The sequence below is a fragment of the Trachemys scripta genome, chromosome 8, assembly GCF_013100865.1.
Source record: "Trachemys scripta elegans isolate TJP31775 chromosome 8, CAS_Tse_1.0, whole genome shotgun sequence".
In the NCBI taxonomy this organism is placed as follows: domain Eukaryota; kingdom Metazoa; phylum Chordata; order Testudines; family Emydidae; genus Trachemys; species Trachemys scripta.
The window spans coordinates 72,699,016-72,724,247 of record NC_048305.1 but is presented as its reverse complement, the minus strand read 5'-3'; the positions used below and the strand labels follow the sequence as shown (position 1 = coordinate 72,724,247).

General features: G+C 39.6%; 1 protein-coding gene across 2 annotated transcripts in view; it reads right to left on the bottom strand.

Moving 5' to 3' along the window:
• Positions 1 to 25,232, bottom strand: part of DPYD (dihydropyrimidine dehydrogenase) — a 595,247-nt gene that overhangs the window by 335,976 nt on the left and 234,039 nt on the right. For both annotated transcript variants that reach the window (XM_034779205.1, XM_034779204.1), the window contains 2 exons: positions 23,051 to 23,132; positions 17,207 to 17,294 (listed from right to left, as the gene is read on the bottom strand). In XM_034779205.1, coding sequence (XP_034635096.1) covers positions 17,207 to 17,294; positions 23,051 to 23,132 — 170 coding nt within the window. The remainder of the gene's footprint in view (positions 1 to 17,206; positions 17,295 to 23,050; positions 23,133 to 25,232) is intronic.

The following is a 25,232-nucleotide window of genomic DNA, read 5'->3' as shown; positions in this document are numbered from 1 at the left end:
TTGCACTGTATCAACACTGAAAACGTATCTGATATGAAAATTAGAAATACTAATGGACTTGAAAAGCTTTGTAATTAACTTGTGCCTGAACCATGCAGCAGGGATTTCCTCTGGTGTAGGAAACATGCTGCAGATAGGAGAAGGTGTAAATCAGTGCATGTTGTGCTCTGGCCATCCCAGGCCACTCTAACTATCAGAGGCTGCTCCAAGTTACATAAAGGGCCAAAGCTACTCCCCTCCCCAGCATTTCCAGGGATCAGGAGATTCCCCTTCTCCTGCAAAATAACTTGTCAGAAGGAGCAGAAAACTTAGTAAGAAAACTCATCAAAGTTCACCTAAGAAGCTTCTCTTCCAGAGAGGAGCTTGGGGGCCCATGGAGTCTGAAGTCTCTCAAGCTAACAGACCTTAGAGTTTGCAGGGAAGCAGCCATCCTGCAGGGACAGCTAGCACTGCACATCGTTCTGCTGATGCTCCTGTGACGGGTTGGATTACAGAACCCTCTCCCCACCCCCGAGAGCTGCCAACTGATGTGCCAAGATTATTTCTATCCCTGTTTTCCCTGCCAGCTCAGGACTCCAGCACCCTGTCTTGCTGAGCCAAACACTCCCGTCTGCTCCAACACAGACCCAGGGTCTGAATTACCTGCCCCAAAACTGCAGGTTTACCTGAAAACAGCTCACAAAAGTGTGCTTGTCTTTAGCACTCAGATGTCCAACTCCCAATGGGGTCTAAACCCAAATAAATCCGTTTTACCCTGTATAAAGCTTATGCAGGGTAAACTCATAAATTGTTCACCCTTTATAACACCGATAGAGAGACATGCACAGTTGTTTGCTCCCCCGGGTATTACTACAAACTCTGAGTTAATTACTAAGTAAAAAGTGATTTTATTAAATACAGAAAGTAGGATTTAAGTGGTTCCAAGTAGTAACAGACAGAACAAAGTAAGTCACCAAGCAAAATAAAATAAAATGCGCAAATCTATGTCTAATCAAACTAAATACAGATAAGATCCTCACCAGTTCCAGAATGCTGCCCTTTATAGACTAATCTCCTTCTACCCTAGGTCCAGCAATCACTCACACCCCCTATAGTTACTGTCCTTTGTTCCAATTTCCTTCAAGTATACTGGTGGGATGGAGAAGCTCCTCCTTTAGTCAGCTGAAGACAAAATGGAGGGGTTTCCCAGGGGGGTTAAATAGACTTTCTCCTGTGGGTGGAGACCCCCTCCTCACCCTGTGTAGAATCCAGTCACAAAATGGAGATTTGGAATCACATGGGCAGGTCACATGCCCATGCATGACTCAGGACTTGCAGGTAGCAGCCATTACCCACATGCTACCTTGAACGTCCTCAGGTAGACTTCTTATGTGGATTGGAGTCTTCCAAGCTCTTTTGTCTGTTAAGTGCTTCCTGATTGAGCATTTAATTTGCATATTTCTTTTCCAAGAAGTGACCAAATGTTCTAACTAAGGCTACTTAGAAATCAAGCAATTATACAGTCAATGATCGTAACTTTGAACACACAAATGGTGCCTGCATACAACTAAGATGAACATAACCAGTAGATCATAACCTTTACATAGATATGTTACATGGCATATGTAGCAAAACCCTATTCCAGTTATATCATACATACATTTATAAGCACCCTCCCATAAAGCCTTATGGGGTACACTGTCACAGCCCCTTACCCTAGCCCTGGCTACACTGGCCACAGGAGTCTTGCTGCTTCAAATGATATAATAAAGTGAGGGGAAAAGACAGCCAAAATAGATTTCCTACAGCAATTCCTAAAAGTCCTTGGAGATCTACGAAAAATCCATCTCACAAATCTGAGTTTTGTCTAACCTGTCAATTCAGCCCAAGAAGTGGCTACTCCCTTATTGAGCGGGCAGTGAAAGGAATCTGCAGTCTGAATGATTACATTTATAAGACACAAATTTATACAGGAAGACTTCTTGGAACTTTATTCATTAACATGAAAAAGACCTGCCATTTTCTCACCAATAATTGGCACTAAATGTCAAGTGAGATTTTGGTACATTTTCCATTTCTGTACAGTCTCAAAAAATCCAACAAACCTAGTTTTCTAACTAGCCTCAGGGTTAAAGTAAAATGAAGGGGAGAAAAGAATAGGCATTTCTGGATCCATTGTTTAAACTTTGTATTGTGTCAGTCCTCATATGGTATAAGGTGGCACAACATTTCAAAAAGTATGTGGATGCATTAAACCTATACTGGGGCAAATGCAGCCCTGCTTTAAGAAAGTAAAACTCAGTGAAAGTCAATGGAGTTGCACCAACTTGTATCAGCATTGACTTTTGTCCACTTTATGGATGTTTATTAATTCTGTATCTGATTCTTAACAGGGAAGTTAAAAAATGACATTCTAACTAATGCCCAATTTATTTAAAAAAACTGGTATGTAGCTTTATGACCCATGGGGAAGAAACATTTGAAAGCATCACGCAAGCACACACAGCCATGTTTTCTCTGTATGACAATCAGACAGTCACAGCTAAACTTAGTTAAATAATGGACACAAAGCACGCTTCTCCACATGCACAGTAGAGCTTTAAAAAAAAGTGTCACAGACACACAATTACCTTACATCTAACACTTCCACCTTACTCAATATTTATCTTTTCTTTACATAATTTTTCAAATGTAAAAATATTGTAATAAATTTCTTGATTAAATTCTAAACAATATGGTTAAAATGTATTAAACAAAATGAATTTTCTAATGCTGTAACCATTTTGCTCCCAAGATATGAGAGAGTCATAGTGGGTGAGGTAATATCTTAGATTGGACCAACTTCTGTCACCCATCTTGCCACTATGAATTTTCTAAGGTATTCATACATTTAACTGCTTCAAATAATATGAACCAAATGTAAACACAAAATTGATTTTCACATTGCATTTAGATGGGCATGTTCTTTCAGAAAGCAGTCCAGCATCTTAGAAACAGATAGGAGAGAGTTTTGTGAAACATCTGCAATAGAGATTGTTATGCTAAATAGTTTCTTGGTAGGAAAGATAAGTAAATAAGAGAATGAAAATCTGTGTAATTTGCAAGTGAATAGGTTAAGGATGCCCAAGGGCAGATTTTTAGTATTTTCTGAAAGTGTCTTAAGATTATTAATAATAAATAAGCTGTTTTGTGCATCTGAGCCCAAAAAGCTTCCACTGTCTAGCATTGCTGATATGTATTAAGGAGGTTCCACTAATATCAAGAGGAGCAGTGTAGAATCAGAAGAGCAGATTACAATGAATGCCATTAGCAGAAAGATTCCTTGAAAATAAGAAAATCTTTTTTTCCGTGAAAAGGGACAAAAATTGCTGTTCTCTACAAATAAACTCACATTGCATAGATAAAGAAGTGAAAGCACCCAATATAAATAGGTTTTTGTACAGAGCTCTTCTTCTAATGCAATTTTGTTTCCTTTGTTTTGAGGAGACTAAAAAATGTTTTGATTCAAGTAATGTACAAGGACAGAATATCAAGTATGTCGAAGAAGTACAGTTTATTGTATTAGAACTGATTTATGGTCCGTTTTGTTTACAGATGCACAACCATAATATTGCAATGCCCTTCACATCATAGTAGTGAAAATAAACATTAACTCAATATGGAAGGAATTTGATAATAGACTATGACTTAGATCACACTAAGGTGAAATTCTACTCACTTCCACAGGTGATCTGTGCATTCCTTGAGTTGTTAGTATGGGGCTGAGTGGTGCACAAAGGATTGTTTGAACTTCTGCATTGGTCCTTCTAGATTTAAATACACAATCTACTGCAGGGGAATTCCTCCATTAATGCGTAGATGCAACTGCAGCTCTTTTTTGACACAGCCCACGATGGAGAGATTACTTTAAATTTAAATAGTATTTAATACATAAATCACTGTGCTTCCATGTGTACTGATGGGAATGTTAATGGTCAGTTTGTTTCTAGCTGCTCTCTGATAACAATCTAGCAGTATATTCTCCATTCACATCCAGGCTATGTCTAAATTCTGCAATTGTTTCCTTCACAACATCCGTCTTTATTCAGACAGCTAAAACTCATCTATATCTTCAGGTTCACTCTTGATTATTTCAGCAGCAGCATCTTTAGCCTCCCTGAAGCCTCCTAAATCCTCCACAACTAAAATGATCTTCCTGGATTTTAAACTCTCATTGGCTCCTCATTCTGCATCCCATAACATTGAAACTCCAAGCCTGATTCTCCATGGCTCTGCAACTTGTGTTGTCATTTACACCACTGAGTAGTGGGGAAAATGGCCTTTCCTGTCTTTTCTTTCCATGCACTGGTAATTTCAGGCCCTCTTTACTTGTCTGGTCTTGTCTCCCAGTCGATTGCCCCATGCCCCTTCTGCTGCACCAGTGATGCCACCCTTAATACCCAATTGATCTGCTTCTGCCACAGGTATCTCTTTTTTCATGTTGCCTCCTATATGCAGATCTGAGCTGGCCCATGAGCTGGCCCATTTCTCTGTCATTCACTGTGTCATATCTGAAACGTAGACTGTAAGTTCTTTGGGGGGCAGTCCGTCTTCTGTGAATACTGTTGGGTGCTATAAAATAACACTGCACAACACCAAAATAAAGACATAGAAACAAGAACATTTCTTTAGCCAGCAGAGTCTAATGGCTTAATCCTGCAAGGTACCCAGTATTTTTGTCCTTGAATCCAGCAAAGCACCTAAGTGTGTGCTTAACTTCAAGCACATGTATTATGCACTTTACTGGATCAGCACCAGAGTGCTCAGAGAGCAGAACCCTAAGTGATGATACACTGAGGCTCCAAATAGCAGCATCTATCACTTTTGAAATACAGCAACCAATGGGAAAAGTCTGGAAGCAATTTCAAATGGAACTGGCTTCCCCACTCTTCTCTTTGGAGGTGACAAGTTTAGTAGCAAGTGAAGGGAAAAGGAAAAATTGCAAATAGCAAAGGAAAAGGAAAAAAATCAGAATTAAGTGAGACAGAAAAACTGTCTGCAGTGAGACAGAAAAACTGTCTGCAGTTAAATCTGTGTGCTGGCCATGGGCCTATGCACTTCATATGCAGATATCATGTCCTCCAAATTTAGTTTATGGATCAGGAGTAAGACGCACAATTTCTTTCTGTAGCACCAGCAAAATGAACATCTGTTCACTTTTTGCCACGTAGGTTTGTAGCTGTGTGGGTGGGTGTGAACAGAGCTCTTGATGTGTAATATTCTTCCCATCTGCACACCAGGTGGCACTGCATAGTTAATCAGAAGATAATAACAGGCATGAGGAGATTACTTACTTTTTGGGGATAAGATAGTAAATCAATCTCACAACTTTTAAAAAATGAGGTGCATCAGTGCTTGGATTTTTAATTTATTTTTGGTGTGTAATTTTGTTACAATCAATGAGATTATTTGAAGACAACATTGTTTTAATGCTATGTTAATTAACAATGAATGACTGCAATTATTGAAGAGGTTCTGTACATGAGGTCTTTGATTTATTCCCTTTGATATATTGATTTAGCCCTTGCAAGTAGGACAAACTACACAGTATACAGGACTCTCTCTTGGATTTATTTTGTGCTCATGTAAAACTAACTAAATTTGCATTAAATGATATAGCCTCAGGGGAATCTAGAATGGTATAACAGGTGCTATAGCAATCCAATATCACACTATAGAGGAAGAAATAGTGCTTTTTTACAAACCAAATGTTAAGTTTTTCCAAGTGTAACACAATATCATACAGTATGTAAAACTAACAAAACTAATATGAAATTAGAGAGGGAAAATACCCCGTTAGATAATGAATTATCCACCACCCTGCAACTACAGGAGTGATTGTTTGCTACTGCTTATTTTATAATATTTTCTCCAGTCAAATTGTAAAAGACTCAAGCAATGGAACTTACACCACTTCCTTTGGCAGATTTAATTCCTGAAATTTGAGCAACATTTTCATCTGCTCATTTTGATCTCACTGTTTTTGCTTTATACTCCATCTCCTTGGACCACCCTAAACGATGATGTTCCTCCTTAGTGTTCACATTCTTCTGAAATTTTTACTAAGTTTTTTGGCCCAAGCTATAAATATTTAGTGCCAACTGCGTAACCCATTCTCATATGGGTGCATCCTTAATCAATGAAGTAGTCCAACTGAAGTCAATGTGACTGTTCATCTGAGCAAAGCTTCACTCATGTTAGTAAAGATTGCACAAATGAGGTCTATACGAATGAATGCCCTACTGAAATTCATGCGGTGGCATTTTTTATATGCTGATGTTTCAAACATGCAATATTTTTATAGAAATGGTTTCCTATCAAACTAGATGTTCTAAGGAAACCAAATCACCCATTAGCTGACAAATAAATGCTATTAGCTAAAAGGATTCACCAACCAAATTTTTGCTGTTTGCTGATAGAGCCAACATGTTCGCATACGGACTGAAACACATATGAATGTTCATTCTAGTTCTGCTTTGTCAGTTGAAGAAGCATGTTACCTTTTAGGTAATGATATAGAATAAGGGTAAAATTTTCAAAAGCACCTAACAAGCTTAAATGCCTTTATCAAAAGTTACTTAGGGATTTAGGACTCTAAAGGTATGTCTACACTGAATGCTCATCTCGTCAGTGTGTAGAATACATACTCGCCTAGCCCCCCCTAGCATGGGTATAAAGAGAAGATAGGCAGAGGCACTGTTTAAGCAAGCAGAATAAAGATATGGATATGTATGCGAGTGCATACCGTACACTTTCTACTCGTCCAAGCTGCACCTCCCCGTCCACGCTGCCATTTTTAGGAGTATAGTGTCCCACTGCCTCCCCACTGTGGAGCCTTTCCCTATCACAGTTAAAGGCTCTGGCAGCTCCCCCACTGGAACTCTTCCCTGCTGCCTCCCCTCTTCCAGAGCCTTTCACTGACATGTTGCTACATGCTGCAGTGTGAGTGCAGTCTGCTTTTCACTGCAGCATGTAGCTACACGTACACTACATGTGCCAGTGGTGCATAGTGTAGACATAGCCTTAAGGTATGTCTACCCTGGAGCCGGCAGTGTGATTTCCAGCTCAAGCAGATATACCTGCAGTAGCCACAGCTGCTAGCCATTCCACATACATACCTAGGGTTTCAGACAGCATTATACTCAGGGCTGTCCCGGTGCTGGTGCAGTTGTGGCTACACTACTATTTTTAGCGAACTAGCTTGGTCAATGCTAGTGTAGGTGTTTTCACCTGAACAGGAAATTACACCTCCAGATCCACTGTAGACACTCGCAGTCTCATTCCAAGTCACTTTTGAAAATGGGAATTTGACACTTTTCAAAATTTTAGCCTAAAGAGTCACCTCTGATGATCAGATGTAAATAATAGATATATTCTTGTGAACTAAAAGAGCGGAGTGTAAATGTTATTTAGAAACCCTAAACTGTAATGCACATGTTAAAGTCCATCTCTGAAATAAGACTAGTCTCTGTAAAAGTCTGCATAGGAAGGATATGCTCGTATCTTTACTGTTTGCATGTTTTAAAAGTTATTTAACAGTATTTTAACTGCTGTTAAAATATTTATGCCCTTTTTCATTTTTATTCAAATAAATATTTGTATACAAAGTAACTGTGTTGTATTCTCTCTTCAAAAGTGACTGTTTAATGCTTTCTGAGGTCTTGAAAGCAGGGCTTTGGAGCGGAGTCCGGAGCTGGAGCGCAGAGCAGTTCCGGAGCAGTGGAGCTGCAGGTTTTTGCCTGGAGCTGGAGCGGAGATGGAGCGCAGCTCCAAAGCCCTGCTTCAAAGAATCCTGGCCTGCAAATAATTTATTTGACCTTCAAGAGAAAACGTAATTAAAAAAGAAGTATTCAGTCCTAAAATTCAACCAAAAGATACAGTAACACTGAGTACTTAAGCTGTTCTGTCTCCTTAGGACCTACTGTGATACTTCCCAAGAGTACCCAGGGTTGTGAAGCACCTTGCTACCATCTGCCCTTAGCAGGAAGCCTTGTCTGTGCTTGCCAGGGGTCAACTCCCTGAGAACCCCAGCCACAGGCAACCCTCTCTGCCCACAAAGACCCTCCGATTAGCTCATGCAGATTAGCTACAGGCACACTCCAACCTCCGAGTCCTCCAATCATTCCCCTGGAATGTCCAGCCCCTGATCCTCTGAACATTCATGGAATCCACAGGTTCACTACTCACAAAGGAATAGCACTTAGATATGTTTATAGTGAAAACAAGAATAAGTTTATTTAGCAAAGAATAGTGAGTCAATAAGAAGCGAGTAGGATTAAGGAAACAAAGGGTTACATACAAAATAAAATCATAAACACACATTCTAGAGCTTAAACTTAAGTACCAAGATGCTCTCTTATTTAATAATCTACTGCTTATCCAAAGTCCTTTTCACAGCATTTTGCAATGAGGATGGCTGAAACCCTCCTTTCAGAAAATCAAGCTGCTGGCAGTTTGTCTCTCTAGATGAAGGATGTCAGGGTGTATCTCTGCATCCCTAGATATATCAGACAAGTCCTTTGTTCCTAACTTGTAAATAGGGTCCCCTCCACCCATTCACTTTTTCCTGTTAATTTCTTTTTCTGAAGTCCCCACAATCTCTTCATTAGCACTTGACTCAGGATGTAAATAGACTTTCATTATAAAAGATCCACAATATACAATAGTCAACCTGGGACATAAGTGTCTTTCACAAAGTTTATGATGACCAGTATGACACAGGCTTTCAGTAGAAATCTTACGTGACGCACTTGGGTGAACTAGAATGTAAATACCAGGTCCAGAGGATCCCTGTAAACCTTATGCACCCCGTGACCTCTGCCAGTTAGTGCTGAGAGGTCCCTGGGTCACACCTACCTCTTGCTGCCCTATACTGCAGCTTTGAAGGGCTACATACTCTGTCTAATTCATCACCCCATGATCTCTCTCACACAAATGCCAATTCTCTGCTGACCATGGGTCTACACAATACTTACACCTGGCAGCTACTGATTTGAAATTTTTCTTGTAAAGGCCAAGTTTTCAAATTGATTTGTAAACTTGGTCACACAAATTCCACTTGTGCATCTCTCTGCATAAGCAGAGCCTGCACTATGCAGGTAACTGAGTCTTATTATCACATTCTTATGGGTAAAATAAGAGTTTTCGGTCCATAAATTCAGAGGCCCACTTGCAAACTTAGCCATAAAAGTTTAACTGAAAGATTTAATTAATCTTGGTTAGGTTTTAAAAACAATAGAGGAAATGTGACAAGTTAAAACCCATGGCTAGCAGACAGTTTGAGTCTCAAACTGACATTTTTAGCGTTCACTACCAGCCATGTGTTTCTATGCTTAATTGCCATTTTTTAAAAACACTTATTAAACCACAATGCCAAAAGCTTTAGAAATGGAGCATTTAGCTAAATGGAAGTGAAAAGCAACAACCATTGAGGGTGAGTAAGCGCGATGGAAACCTGCCATATTGATTTAAATTGCTCCTCCTCTCCTCCCCCTGCTGCAGCATTCCAGTCCTGTGTAGAAATTGTCAATTGTACTAATTTCTATGATCATTTTTTTGTTCTACACAAACGGGAAATCTGATGTGACCCCAAAATTAACTTTTATTATTGACTTGAGGAGTGATGTGAATTCAGCTGTCCAAGGGTAAAAAGCTGTAATTCACTATCACTTTGCCCTTCTGAATTATAACTTTCAGTAAAACACATGAGGTGATGTGTGCCACAAGACTCTGCTAAGCAGAGATCTCTGTGGAAAGAAAACTGAAAGTGGGCTTACAGGACCACATAAGGTGCAGGGACGAAGCAAGCAACTCACTGAATCCTACAGAAACAACAGGAACATGGTGTTAACTCAGTCCACATAATGTGATAATGGTAGGTTGAGGGAAGCAACTGGAATACACAGAAAGGCTAATATCATCCCCTTTGATTGATAGTGCGTGCTTGCCATGTGTTACTTGGGTATGCAGTCTGGAGGTTGTGTTGGATCCCCATCTGCTGTTGGACGATCACATTGCTGCAATGTCCAGGCATGCTTTTTGCTAATTTGCTTTCTCTTGGATACAGACCATGCTATGGTAATGCATGCATTTGTCGCCTCACGCTCCCTATGAATTATTACACTGCACTCTATGTGGGCTACATCTTATCTAGAAAATTAAGCAGGTGCAGAATGCAGCAGCTCGTACATTAAGTGATAACTCTTGGAGACAGCATATATTATCAGTGCTCCATGACATATATTGGCTGTCAATTTGTTTCTAGGTAGAGTTTATGGTGTTTGTTTTACCCTATAAACATCTAAATGCTATAGGATCTGCCTACTTGAGAGACTACCTTTTCTTATGGCAGTATGTCACAGCTGCGATCCATAGAGGACTTCAAGCTTGATTTGTTTCATTATAAAAAGAAAGGGAGCTGCTGATAAAACATTCTCTGTAAGGGTTCCTTTCCCAAGATCTGAAATCGCTCAAATTTCTTGCCAGGGCACACTGCAAAGCGTGTCTGTTTGAGTGTCAATTGGTGAAGGGCTGTCACAGATGAGGACAAGATTTGTTTGGTTGAAAAACATGGTGCAGGTTTTAATGTGTACTGGCCACATAGTTAATGATCAGATGATGCGTGACAGGATTCAGAGGAAGAAGTGCTTCCTGATCTGGTTGAATTCTACTTTGTGGCTCCAATGGTTCTTTTGCTTTTAAATCTATGCAAAGGGTTCCCAGAGCTTTTGGTTGGGTTCCCTTTTGCATGGAGTTAGCACAAGACCCAATTCTAAAGTTATTAAAGAAATAAATGGAGAGGTGTGATCTCTGCCCCCATATAGAAGCCTTACCACATGCTTTTCTTCCATATGCTTGCTAATATTAGGGAGAAAACCTTAAATATGCCTCCTATGATGCCTACTTTCCACATGTGCTCTCTCCTCCTCACTTAGACCTATTTCACCTCCATTCCATGATACATTCCTCTTCCTGATGCAAAATTCCAGCCATGTGATGTTCAGGGTTCTCCAGGCAATTTCAGCCTCCACCTGCTTCCAAGACATGTGTCTCCACGTGGATGCTCACTCACCCCATAAAACTTCTGGACACTTGTTCACTCCCATATCTCCAAGTACTTCCTCACTTCCAAGAGGCATTCCTTCAAAGGTCCCACTACTCTGTGAAAAACTTAGTCTCAGGAACTCCTCTTCCTACCTTGACACCCATCTTCTTTCAATCATCCATGCCCTTTTACTTCCACTTCCTCTGGTAGAGAAAATTGAGAACAGCCTGGTCTTATTCTACTAAGTAATTGATCTTTGAATTGAATTATTACAAACTTACAAAACTATATTTGATGCAAGCAACGTTTTTTAAAATTTTTGCTTCCAACATTCAAGTTAATAGAATTATAGAATCATAGAATATCAGGGTTGGAAGGGACCTCAGGAGGTCATTTAGCCCAACCCCCTGCTCAAAGCAGGACCAATCCCCAACTAAATCATCCCAGCCAGTACTTTGTCAAGCCTGACCTTAAAAACCTCTAAGGAAGGAGATTCCACCAACTCCCTAGGTAACCCATTCCAGTGCTTCACCTAGTGAAAAAGTTTTTCCTAATATCCCAACTAAAGCTCCCCCCCACTGCAACTTGAGACCATTACTCCTTGTTCTGTCATCTGCTACCACTGAGAACAGTCTAGATCCATCCTCTTTGGAACCCCCTTTTAGGTAGTTGAAATCAACTATCAAATCCCCCTCATTCTTCTCTTCTGCAGACTAAACAATCCCAGTTCCCTCAGCTTCTCCTGATAAGTCATGTGCTCCAGCCCCCTAATCATTTTTGTTGTCCTCCTCTCTTTCCAATTTTTCCACATCCTTCTTGTAGTGTGGGGCCCAAAACTGGACACAGTACTTCAGATGAGGCCTCACAGATGTCCTCACAAATGTCCAATAGAGGGGAATGATCACGTTCCTCGATTTGCTGGCAATGCCCCTACTTATACAGCCAAAATGTCATTAGTCTTCTTGGCAACAAGGGCACACTGTCAACTCATATCCAGGTTCTTGTCTACTGTAACCCCTAGGTCCTTTTCTGCAGAACCGCTGTCTATTCACTTGGTCCCTAGTTTGTAGCAGTGCATAGGATTCTTCCATCCTAAGTGCAGGACTCTGCACTTGTCCTTGTTGAACCTCATCAGGTTTCTTTTGGCCCAAACCTCTAATTTATCTAGGTCCCTCTGTAACCTATCCCTACCCTACAGTGTATCTACTCCTCCTCCCAGTTTAGTGTCATCTGCAAACTTGCTGAGGGTACAGTCCACGCCATCCTCCAGATCATTAATGAAGATATTGAACAAAACCGGCCCCAGGACTGACCCTTGGGGCACTCCGTTTGATACCAGCTGCCAACTAGACATGGAGCCATTGATCACTACCTGTTGAGCCCGACCATCTAGCCAGCTTTCTGTCCACCTTATAGTCCATTCATCTAGCCCATACTTCTTTAACTTGCCGGCAAGAATACTGTGGGAGACCGTATCAAAAGCTTTGCTAAAGTCAAGGAATAACACATCCACTACTTTCCCCTCATCCACAGAGCCAGTTATCTTGTTATAGAAGGCAATTAGGTTAGTCAGGCATGACTTGCCCTTGGTGAATCCATGCTGACTGTTCCTGATCACTTTCCTCTCCTCTAAGTGAGTCAGAATTGATTCCTTGAGGACCTGCTCCATGATTTTTCCAGGGACTGAGATGATGCTGACTGGCCTGTAGTTCCCCAGATCCTCCTTCTTCCCTTTTTTAAAGATGGGCACTACATTAGCCTTTTTCCAGTCATCCGGGACCTCCCCCCGAGCGCCATGAGTTTTCAAAGATAATGGCCAATGGCTCTGCGTTCACATCCGCCAACTCCTTTAGCACCCATGGACTTGTGCTCGTCCAGCTTTTCTAAATAGTCCCGAACCACTTCTTTCTCCACAGAGGGCTCCTCCACATGCTGTGCTGGCCCAGTGCAGTAGTCTGGGAGCTGACCTTGTTCGGGAAGGCAGGCAAAAAGCATTGAGTACATTAGCTTTTTCCACATCCTCAGTCACTAGGTTGCCTCCCTCATTCAGTAAGGGGCCCACACTTTCCTTGTTGCTAACATACCTGAAGAAACACTTCTTGTTACTCTTAACATCTCTTGCTAACTGCAACTCCAAGTGTGATTTGGCCTTCCTGATTTCACTCCTGAATGCCTGAGCAATATTTTTATACTCCTCCCTGGTCATTTGTCCAATCTTCCACTTCTTGTAAGCTTCTTATTTGTGTTTAAGATCAGCAAGGATTTCACTGTTAAGCCAAGCTGGTCACCTACCATATTTACTATTCTTTCTACACGTCGGGATGGTTTGTTCCTGCAACCTCAATAAGGATTCTTTAAAATACAGCCAGCTCTCCTGGATTCCTTTCCCCCTCATATTATTCTCCCAGGGGATCCTGCCCATCAGTTCCCTGAGGGAGTCAAAGTCTGCTTTTCTGAAGTCCAGGGTCCATATCCTGCTGCTCTCCTTTCTTTCTTGTGTCAGGATCCTGAACTTGACCATCTCATGGTCACTGCCTCCCAGGTTTCCATCCACTTTTGCTTTCCCTACTAATTCTTCCCTGTTTGTGAGCAGCAGGTCAAGAGCTCTGCCCGTAGTTGGTTCCTCCAGCACTTGCACCAGGAAATTGTCCTCTACACTTTCCAAAAACTTCCTGGATTGTCTGTGCACCGCTGTATTGCTCTCCCAGCAGATATCGGGGTGAAGTCCCCCCATGAGAACCAGGGCCTGCAATCTAGTAACTTCTGTTAGTTGCTGGAAGAAAGCCTCATCCACCTCATCCCCCTGGTCTGGTGGTCTATAGCAGACTCCCACCACGACATCACCCTCGTTGCTCACACTTCTAAACTTAATCCAGAGACTCTCCGGTTTTCCTGCAGTTTCATACTGGAGCTCTGAGAAGTCATACTGCTCTCTTACATACAATGCAACTTCTCCACCTTTTCTGCCCTGCCCGTCCTTCCTGAACAGTGTATATCCATCCATGACAGTACTCCAGTCATGTGATTTATCCCATCTGGTCTCTGTTATTCCAATCCATAATTCCTTGACGGTGCCAGGACTTCCAGTTCCCCCTGCTTGTTTCCCAGGCTTCTTGCATTTGTGTATAGGCACTTAAGATAATTCGCTGATCATCCTGCTTTCTCAGTATGAGGCAGGAGTTCTCCCCTCTTGCGCTATCCTGCTCATGCTTCCCCACTTACCTCAGGGCTTTGGTCTCCTTCCCCTGGTGAACCTAGTTTAAAGCCCTCCTCATTAGGTTATGTCCACCACCCCCAATAAAAGTTTAGTAGACTAAGAACACAAACAGAGAAACCAGTGCTCAGAATCAACATATGTAAAGGTCTTTAGTAGAGCGCATAATAAATATTCTGTTATGCTATACACACAGCAGATCCAGACACACTGTGGGCTCAGTTTGCACTTGCCCCTCCATCTTCCTCCACCCATGCTCAGGATCTAAGTGGAATGAGGACACTAGTGATCACTGTCCACAAAAAGAAAGTGCTGGCTAAAGCTCCAGGCAGCACTCCACAAGGGGGCATAACAAGTTGGCTTAGGGGCATAGTCAAGGACTCTATCTTTCTTGCACGTCTGCCAGCCTCTGGCAGCAAGGGTTGTTGCGAGTTCACAGTACCTTTCACCAGCCCATGTATGAGTGTTATACACTCTGTTCCCCTTCTGTTTCCTAATGCATTCTCTTTACATGTGGTCAAAGCAAGTGGTGCACAGCACCTCTGCTTGTCTACTAGAACTCTGCACTTGCTCACTTACCCGGCACTTCTCACAAAAGTAAAACCACTATTTGGCTCCATATATTTATTTGTGAGACACAATAATGTCTATATTTACATAAAATTAAATGCCTTTATTTAAAACATGTTGTATGCCAGGTTAACCTTATTGAGTGTAAGCAAGGAAACAGACAATCTCTCTCTATATAAGATCCAACCATTCTACAGGTACACTTCTACCTCGATATAACGCTGTCCTCAGGAGCCAAAAAATCTTAACGCGTTATAGGTGAAACCGCGTTATATTGAACTTGCTTTGATCTACAGAAGTGCGCAGCCCTGCCCCCCCCCGAAGCACTGCTTTACCGCGTTGTATCCGAATTCGTGTTATATCAGGTTGCACTATATCGAGGTAGAGGTGTAAAATACACAGTGGTAAATTGACAATTAATCAGTAATAACAAAGTTTTCAAATGTTTGAATAAATGTATGTTGTAATAGCTAACAATGCTGATGCTGTAAGGATGATTGTTCTAGCTATTAGATGTTGAGAAAACAAATGCTCATTTATGCATTTCCCTCCTAACTTCCACGATTTTATAAAACAAAAGAGTTAGAAGAGGGATAGTCAGGTTGATTAAAACAGGAAAGAAGATAACCTGGCATATTGCCCTGTGTACAATTATACAGAAATATGACCTCATGGAAATTCCTATGCGTGAATGTCTCTAACAATGAGAGGATTTAGGATTATATAAATCACAATGGTTGGTAGTATAATCACATGAGAGAATGAACCTGCAAAGCTTATTATACTGAATACCCAGATGGTAAACAACAGTTGTCGCTGTACTAAGTATTACATCTCTCTAATCAATAATAGGAAGGAACAGTTGGACAACTTATTTCCTGTTATGTTCACTTAGGCAATGTCTAGATCAATAAAGAGCATTAAGCCTCATGCCTACTGTAGACAGTATATGTTCAACATGGCTATCATATGTTATGCTGTATTCCAAAATATTTTTAACACATAACCTAATCTAATTAAGCTAGCAGGAATGGTTTAAATATCAGATGGGTATTTTTATAATGGGAGTGGAGATTAAATTATTATTTTAAGTAGAATTCAAAGCCAATTTATTTTGTTAAAGCCAACCCCCACCATAATTCAATTTAGCTCTGGAATCTACCTCTGAAGGATGGTCGATTCTTCTTATAGGGGAAAGAAAAAGCAATAAAGCCCAGTGTCACTGGCTTACATATTCACTAGTTAATTATGTGGGTATAGTAAGCTGCTCACAAAAATTGAAAATTGTGCTTGCATATCCCTCAGGCCAGAATGGCAATTATTGCTAGTAACTTTCAGTACATCCACTTTTGAAACTTTTCACTAAACAATAAGTAAAGCCAATCAAACTACGTTTCTGAAGGGCTTGCTGAACTATCATATGAATCATTTAAGTTTATGTTTGAACAAATTTCAGTTAAAACAAATAACCCCTCCCCACCCCAAAAAATTAAACTAACAAAAAAAACCCCACTGCAATGGTACGCTGACTCTCTTTCCAACTTTCAGAGTGAAAGAATATAGGTAAATGCAAAGTTCCTCCTCCCTCAGTAAGGAAAATGGAAATGACAGTGGAAAGCATTGCTTCTGGTTATTTAACTTTGTGGTTTGAAAGCCATCTCATGGGAAGCAACTGAATTCTCTTAATAACCTCTCATAAAGTATATCTATTTTTCAAAAGGGTACATGATATCAAACTGAGAAAACCTGTAAGCTGTTTTGTTCCTAGTTTTATAATTTATTACACACATATATACAGTAAGGTGCATAGAGTGTTCAGATAAGTAATTGGAAAAGAATTTCAGTACTTTCAAAGTTCATGAAAAGTGTTGGAAATTGGATCTGTTAGCCACAGATATAGTACGAGCTGCAGCAGTGCAAGCTTCTTGATTCTATCATACCTATGTCTTTCAACCCTGATCTACAGGGAGCCCAAGGTGCAATAGGTTAGGTCTGTGCATAACACAATTTAATCTTTGGTCTCTGTTGAGACTTCCAGACACAGTGCCATTTAGTGCCAATTGTTATGGAGTTTTTTTATTATATGCTCACCTGTCCACTAAGAACTGTCCAAATTAATTCACATTAACCACTGAATTGCCATCAGGCAGGAACAGCTTGCAGTAACTGCCAGGGAAAGCCAGATTCAAACCAATCAAACAGACAAGAGAATTTTTTTTCTTATCACATCATTTGGTTTACACTGAAGACGTTTAAACTTGTCTAAGATACTGAAATACAGCCCATTTATTGGCAGAAAATCATTCTCATTTTCAACAAAACAAAATAAAATGAAATAAAGGAGAATAAGACATTCCTACCTATTCCAATGAAGACTGCTTTGTAGCCATCTTCCTTCAAGGTGTTGATGGTCATTCCTTCTATTCCAAGGCCTTTACTACAAACGATCTAAAATAAAACATTATAAAGATGTATTAAGTAATTTGAAATTGATAATTAAAAATTGGGTTAATTTCTGTCATGTTCCTCTTACTGGCATCTCAAAAAGTTTCATAATGGTCAATTAATCAAATAAATAAAATATTTTTTCGAGCTAGACTTACAGGGCCAGATCTTCAGGTCTGATCAAAGTCAGGAGGGGGCATAAAATGGCTTAAAGCCACCTTTGTATTCCCCTTATGGTGCGGGACAGCCGAGGGTCTATTTTGTTTCTGGCATAACAGCAGCCAGCAACAAGCAAACAGAAAAAGATAGAAAAAACCTGTGCACGGAACACAACAACACAGCAAAACAGCAGTTTTAAATAGTTGTATTTGATACTGGTTTGGTAATGAAATATCCCCACATGAAACTCAGGATTTAAGAAACCTAATTTGGGAGCAAGGCACCAGTCTAGGGAATGTGTGGTAAATGGAACAATCATCTAGCACATTAATCAGGAAAAAGTCTTGGGGGTTACTGTGAAAAAAATCATTGATGCCACCAGTCTATTGCATAGAAGTGAAGAAAAAAGAGGCAAACAAGATACTAGATAGGATTAACAGCATGTCAGAGCATCAAACAAATAAGGTGATCCTACGTGCAATACTAGTCACTGCACCAAATGAAGGGTAATATAGCCTCACTGAGGATGCAGCAAAATTTAAACTGGACCTCTTACACCAAGGAGCCCCACCTCAAATCAGTGGTGCTCTTTGTGGGCATAAGGGCCCACCTATGCAGATTCAACCACAGGCTCGGGGCTTAAAACAACATTAGGTTTGATGAATCTTTATTCTGTGGAAAGATTAAGGGGACTGATGCTTACTCCCAAGGAAAAAGATAACAATTCAAGGGAACCTAATACAGATTTTCAAAATTATTTAACATAAAAACGGCCATACTGAGTCAGACCAAAGGTCCAGCTAGCCCAGTATCCTGTCTTCCAACAGTGGCCAATGTCAAGTGCTTCAGAGGGAATGAACAGAACAGTCAATCATCATGTGATCCATCCCCTGTTGCCTATTCCCAGCTTCTGGCAAACAGAGGCTGGGGTCACCATTCCTGCTCATCCTGGCTCATAGCCATTGATGGACCTATCCTCCATGAATTTATCTAGCTCTTTTTTTGAACGCTGTTATAGTCTTGGGGTATGTCTACATTACCCACCGGATCGGCGGGTAGCGATCGATCTATCGGGGATCAATTTATTGCGTGTAGTGTAGATGCGATAAATCGATCCCCGATCGCTCTCCCATCGACTGCTGAACTTCAGCTCGGCAAGAGGCAGAAGCAAAGTCAACGGGAGAACCGTGGCCGTCGATCCTGCGCCGCGAGGACATGAAGTAAGAAATTCTAAGTCAATCTAAGATACGTCGACTTCAACTACGCTATTCTCGTAGCTGAATTTGCTTATCTTAGATTGATCTCCCCCCCTAGTGTTGACCAGGCCTTGGCCTTCACAACATCCTCTGGCAAAGAGTTCCACAGGTTGACTGTGTGTTGTGTGAAAAAATACTTCCTTTTGTTTGTTTTAAACCTGCTGCCTGTTAATTTCATTTGGTGACCCCTAGTTCTTGTATTATGAGAAGGAGTAAATAACACTTCCTTATTTATTTTCTCCACACCAGTTATGATTTTATAGACCTCTATCATATCCCCCCTTAGTCATCTCTTTTCCAAGTTGGAAAGTCCCAGTCTTATTAATATCTTCTCATACGGAAGCTGTTCCATACTCCTAATCATTTTTGTTGCCCTTTTCTGAACCTTTTCCAAGTCCAGTATATCTTTTTTGAGATGGGGTGACCATATCTGCATGCAGTATTCAAGATGTGGGCATACCATGAATTTATATAGAGGCAATATGATATTTTCTGTTTTATTATCTATCCCTTTCTTAATGATTCCCAACATTGTGTTCATTTTTTTGACTGCCGCTGCACATTGAGTGGATGTTTTCAGAGAACTAACCACAATGACTCCAAGATCTCTCTCGAGTGGTAACGGCTAATTTAGACCCCATCATTTTATATGTATAGTTGGGATTATGTTTTCCAATGTGCATTACTTTGCATTTATCAACACTGAACTTCATCTGCCATTTTGTTCCCAAGTCACCCAGTTTTGTGAGATCCCTTTGTAGCTCTTCGCAGTCTGCTTTGGACTTAACTATCTTGAATAGTTTTGTATTTTCTGCAAATTTTGAATAGGACTGGTCCCAGTACAGACCTCTGGGGTCATCACTATTTACTTCTCTCCATTCCTACCCTTTGTTTCATATCTTTTAACCAGTTAAGAATGGAATTAGTAATTTGGGTTTGTAATTGCATTTATTTAATCGTATTTCTTCTACATGATCAATGGTGCTCAGAGCCACTCATTTCATTGGCTGGAATTAATCAAAATATGTAAAAAATAGGAATAAATGCAGATGAATTTATTTCACTGGTAAGTTCACAAAGAGTAATAAATAAAAACAACAAGCACTTACAAAGCACTGCTCATTGTTAGATCTCAAAGAACTTTACAAAGGATAAGAATCATGTTTCCCATTTTCCAGCTGAGGAAACTGAGGCTCAAAATGGGAAAATCATTTGTTCAAGGGCACACACCACATCTTTAGCAAAACCATGATTAGCAACCAAGCCTCCTTATTCCTGTTCCTGTGCTCTGTACAATCGACCATGCTGTCTGAGGAGCATGATCTAAAACTTATCTTAAAACAAAACAAAAGGGTTTTGAAGCAAAGAGAATAAATGAGCTCAAGAGAATCCTAGGCTTGTTTCTGGAGAAGACAGTGGTCTGAGGGATTGATTTGTCAGTTATACTGGTATAAATCCATTGAAATCAGCAGAATTACTTTGGATTTATACCAGCAGAAATAAGGGCAAAATTTGGCCCTTTTGTTAATAAAAAAATGCTAGAGTGTTTAGGTCTCCATCTTAAATGGCATAATAGGGCTCATGCAGCCTTCATTGTGCTGTGGTAGTGAGCATTTCAGTAGAGAACCTCTGAGGGGGACTGCATCTCCATGTATGGTGCGGAAGATAACTGTGTGTCAGAGCTCACAAGGAAATGCATACAACACAGGTCAAAAATGGGCATATCAGGGCAGCAGCCAGAGGATCTGCACAGAGCATGAACACGCAAAGGAAAATCAGATCTAAGAGGAGAGCAGCAGGCTCAAATGAGCGGCTGCCCTAGACTTTACTTCCTTTTGGTAGTTAGTATTTTTTATTCTAGCATGCTCAAATTTTCACAGTCCTTCATTCAGGACAATCCATAATTTTAGTTTGTTGTGTGTCAAACTGTATTTCCCTATTCTCATGTTTTTGCCCACTTTTCATGGCCTTCATCAGTGCAACAAAACTTACATTGAATCTAATGGCTAGAGTCTCTAGTGTCTATCTATTATATTGTCTTCATTTAAGATTTAAATATTTCCATGTGGCCTTTCAGGTTAAAACAGTCAACTTGGCCCTCCAAGGTGAATTTAGCTTAAAAAGGAAAGGAACAATTGTAAATACATGCATGATTGTTTCTGGTTTTTGTTTGTTCATTTTCATTGTTACTCCTATACTTGTGATTCTCCACTGTATAAATGCTTCTTATAATGGGGCCTCTCTCACTCTTATTGAATTTATCTGTATTCCCTTTTAGAAATGTATGAAGATGTGTTTTCCCCATCCCTGAAAAAATGGAGGATGGAAAATGTAATATATTTTATTTAAGGACTGGCCCTTTCTTATTTTCTCCTTTTATAGATTATATTATCAAATGCTAAAGCTGTATGTAGTTGTGATCCTTTTGACTATAGACTGCACATTCAATGGGTACAAAATACCACCTATGAATTATTATACATTTTTATTCTAATATGTACATATATTATGAAAACTTAATAATGCAATTTAAACGTCACTACTAATTTTATGTGAGGATTTACAATCCCTTAAGGCCCAGTCCTGTAACCTTTATCTATCTGAGTAATTCCTATTGAACTCAAGAGAATTACTAACATAAATCAATAATACTTAGCATTTATACATTATAGCACTTTTCATCAAAGATCTCAAAATAGCTTACACAAAGGTAGGTTAGATACTCCCATTTTACAGAGGCACAAAGCTGAGGTACTTAGTTAGGTGGTTTGCCAAATGTCACATAGCTAATCAATGGCCTAGTTGAGAATAGACTCTAGGGTAAAATTCTGTGCTGCAAATCTAAGTGGCACAGCACAGAACTCACACCTCAGGAGAAGGGAGTGGCCATGTTAATTTTAAGCTCTCAATTGTGTACTGCTCCAAAACTTCTGGAGTAGCAGACAGCCTTGGGGGCTGGTCTAAATTTTGCAGCCTGTCGTCAGCTGCTTATGAGCCACAGAACTGTCTAAAATCTCTGTAATGCTACATTCTGTGACTCCTCCCGCACGTGCCTGATGCCTTCAGATTTGCCTGTAGCATGCCCTCTACGTCACAGCTTGTGAGCGAATGCTCAGAAGGCAGCCTTATGGCTATCTTCCACAGTCCTGAACCAGGGTAATCTTCGCTTGACAAGATCTGGGGCTTGACAAGATCTTCGCTTGACAAGATCTGCTATGTCTACACTGCAGCTGGAGGCATGCCTCATAACCCAGATAGACAGACGTGCTAGCTCTCCTTGACCTAACACACTAAAAATAGCAGCATGAACATTGCTGCAAGGATAACAGCATGGACTAGACACCTGTGTACAATCCATCTGACCCCCAGCTATTTTTACTGTGCTACTCTAAATGGAGCTAGCATGGGTCTGTCTACACAAGCTGGGAGGCATGCTCTCAGCCACAGTGTAGATTAACCTTACAGTCCCCTTATACTGCTCCAGGCCTTTTACTGAGCATAGAGTGTTGAAGGGGGGTGAGGATCTCACCCTAGGTCTCATGATTCCCAGTCTGCTTCTCTATCCACTGGACCAAGATAAAAGACTGTGAGTAAGGATTACTTATATGATTCTTATATGACCTTAATCAGTTAAAAAGTTATTATCTAGCCTTCTGTGTAAGGGTTTGATCCTGAGATATGTTCCACACACATAACTTCTATTAAAATGAGCGGGAGTTATACACACTAAATACATCTCTACAGCAAGCACTGAATGAACAATAAAACAACATTCCCATTATCTAAAAATAATCAAGAAGTGTTTGTTTAATAAAATACAGCCAATGCAAAACTATTGCTTTCCAAGAAGTTGAATTACTGTTATTTTTTATAACAGATCATGTCACTACTTTGTTAATTTAATGCATGTAATAAGTAAAATAAACATCAACGTGGGATTGCATTACAAGCTATTAAAAGAAAACTGGGGTGGAGGGAGAAGTGTCAAATACGAATGTATTAAGTAGTACCAAACATGCATGAAAACAACTTGATTAAAGAAATCAAATCATTCCAATAGCTACATTGAACCCCTAAAGCAATTTAGGAATTTGTTTCTTACAGACAATTAATCACATGCAGGCATGCCAGATGAGAACTATTGATTGCCCTTTTCCAAACTAGTGGCATTCAGACAGCAGACAGACAAATGCCCTGAGCAAGAGGAAGCATCTTCCTGCCTCTGCCTAGTATTAGTTTTAATTGTTCTTCACTAATGTGCATGACATTTTGCTGTTAATCTTTGACAGAGCTCTTGCTCCTTTTTCTTTGAGCTATACATAGGCAGATTATAGTTTTCATTACCTTCACTCCAAGGTCCTTCATAAGCTCAGCTTCAAAATTCACTACATCATATGGCAACCGGAATTGAGGAATTTCAGACATACTAGAAAAAACAAAAGAGACTGTGAAACAATTGACAGCTATTAAAGAGCCAGCACTTTTCAGTTACTAAACATTAAACACATACAGTGCAAATCTTGTGAATTTTGTGTCTGTAAAAAGATGACTTTAAAGTATTTAACAAAACTGTGAAGGAACATGACTCATTTAGTTAAAGAGATTTAGTATTGAAAAACCAAAATCATCCACCTCAAAATAGGAAACAAAAAATTATTTTATTTTGTATCCTTTTTTACATTAGCCCTTTTACTTGTTACAAGGATTCTAAATACTGTTTAACTTTGTCCAGTGCAGTTTATTGCATATCTCTGTTAACCAGAAACTACAACCAGTTTGATAAAGAAACTAAGAGGTTGATCAGTTTCTCAGAGAATCACAACTACATTCCTACACCTTCTACAGTAACAATATCTAAAAAGAACTACTTTTGCTTTTTATAAAGGTTAAAAACATCACTGTCACAACAGGTTGTAACCATCAATGTCTAATCCTTCTCTATATTTATAAACACGTTCTATACTGAATGTGCCCACCTAACAGAGAGAGATTCTAGCCACAAATGATGAAGTTACCCTATAATTAATAGTCAAACTTCCATTTTTTTTTAAGTTGGATGTCTAAATTATTTTCTAGTCAATGCTGGGCACATTTCACCCTCCAGTTATATTCTACAAGTTCCCTTACATTTTACTACAATATACGAAGTCAGTAATTTGAAATATGGTCTTATTCCAGACTCACGATTACTGTTTAAATTAATGTATGTTCTTACTTTGTTCTTTTTTTTTCTTGGAGGTGGGGGGCAATGAGGGTATTGAAGTCTTCTTCAATGTCCCAATACCACAGATTTACTGCTCCAGGGGTATTAATATATAGAGCCAGATCCTCAGCTAGTATAAATCAGCGCTGACTTCGATGGGACTATCCCAATTTATAATCAGAACAGTCTGGCCCATTAAGTCTAGTGAAGGCCGTTTTAAATGTCCTCATTCAATAAAGATAAAATGATACAACATCCAGAAGGTGAAAGACACTCCAAAATCTTCTGGAAACCTAATCTCTTGCTAAAATTAATATAGTTATAATTTCTTGTAACAAAGCCCTGTGACAGAGAGAGTTGTACTAGTTCCATTTTACATGTTATTATTGACTACTCCAACCCTTTTACATCTAACTCTGACACATTGGCAGGTTTCATTTATTTTAAGGCTTGTCAACCATAAATACATAGCAAAAAAGTTGACTTTACTACTTTCTTTTATATGTAGTTTCAAATACTGACCATCTTGGTGCTCTTCTGCTCAGCATGTAACTAAAAGCATTCTATATTTCAAACAATGTATGTGTCATGACAATACAACTTTCATGTCACAATAAGAAAAGAGTGAGCCAAGACAAAGGATAATGAAATAGAGATTCAATAAAGAAATCCACTATTTCTCAACCCATAAATATATTTGTTGAAGGCCTTTCATTTTCTCAAATATGAGATGGGCCCAGTCTATCACTGGTAGTATTCAGTAGCTGCCCCTATTCCCAAGAATATTTTCCTTAATTTTTTAATTCCTTTAAAAAGGAGCATGCGTGTGTGTGAGAGCGTGTGTGAGAAAGAGAGAGAGATCAATATTGTTGCACTTTGATGTTATAGAAATTGGAATAATCTGCTGTCCTTCTCCAAGGTAAATATTCTTCAAACTAGGTATAATCCTGATATACATGGGAAGAACAACATGCTCAGAAAAAAAGAGCCTAAAAAAGCACCAACACTGCATATCTATAAGGCAATTGATTCCAAATACAAATCTAATTTGGCCTTTTTAGCCATTTTGAATTATTTACAAAGTCACTTAAAAAAGAATCAGGGGCAGCTGAACTTCTTAAAAAAATATTAGCAAGGTACTAGCAAAAACAACGAGGAGTCCTTGTGGCACCTTAGAGACTAACAAATGTATTTGGGCATAAGCTTTCGTGGGATAAAAATCACTTCATCAGATGCATGGAGTGAAAAATACAGTATGTGCTGTAATATATATATATATATATATATATATATATATATATATATATATATATATATATATAT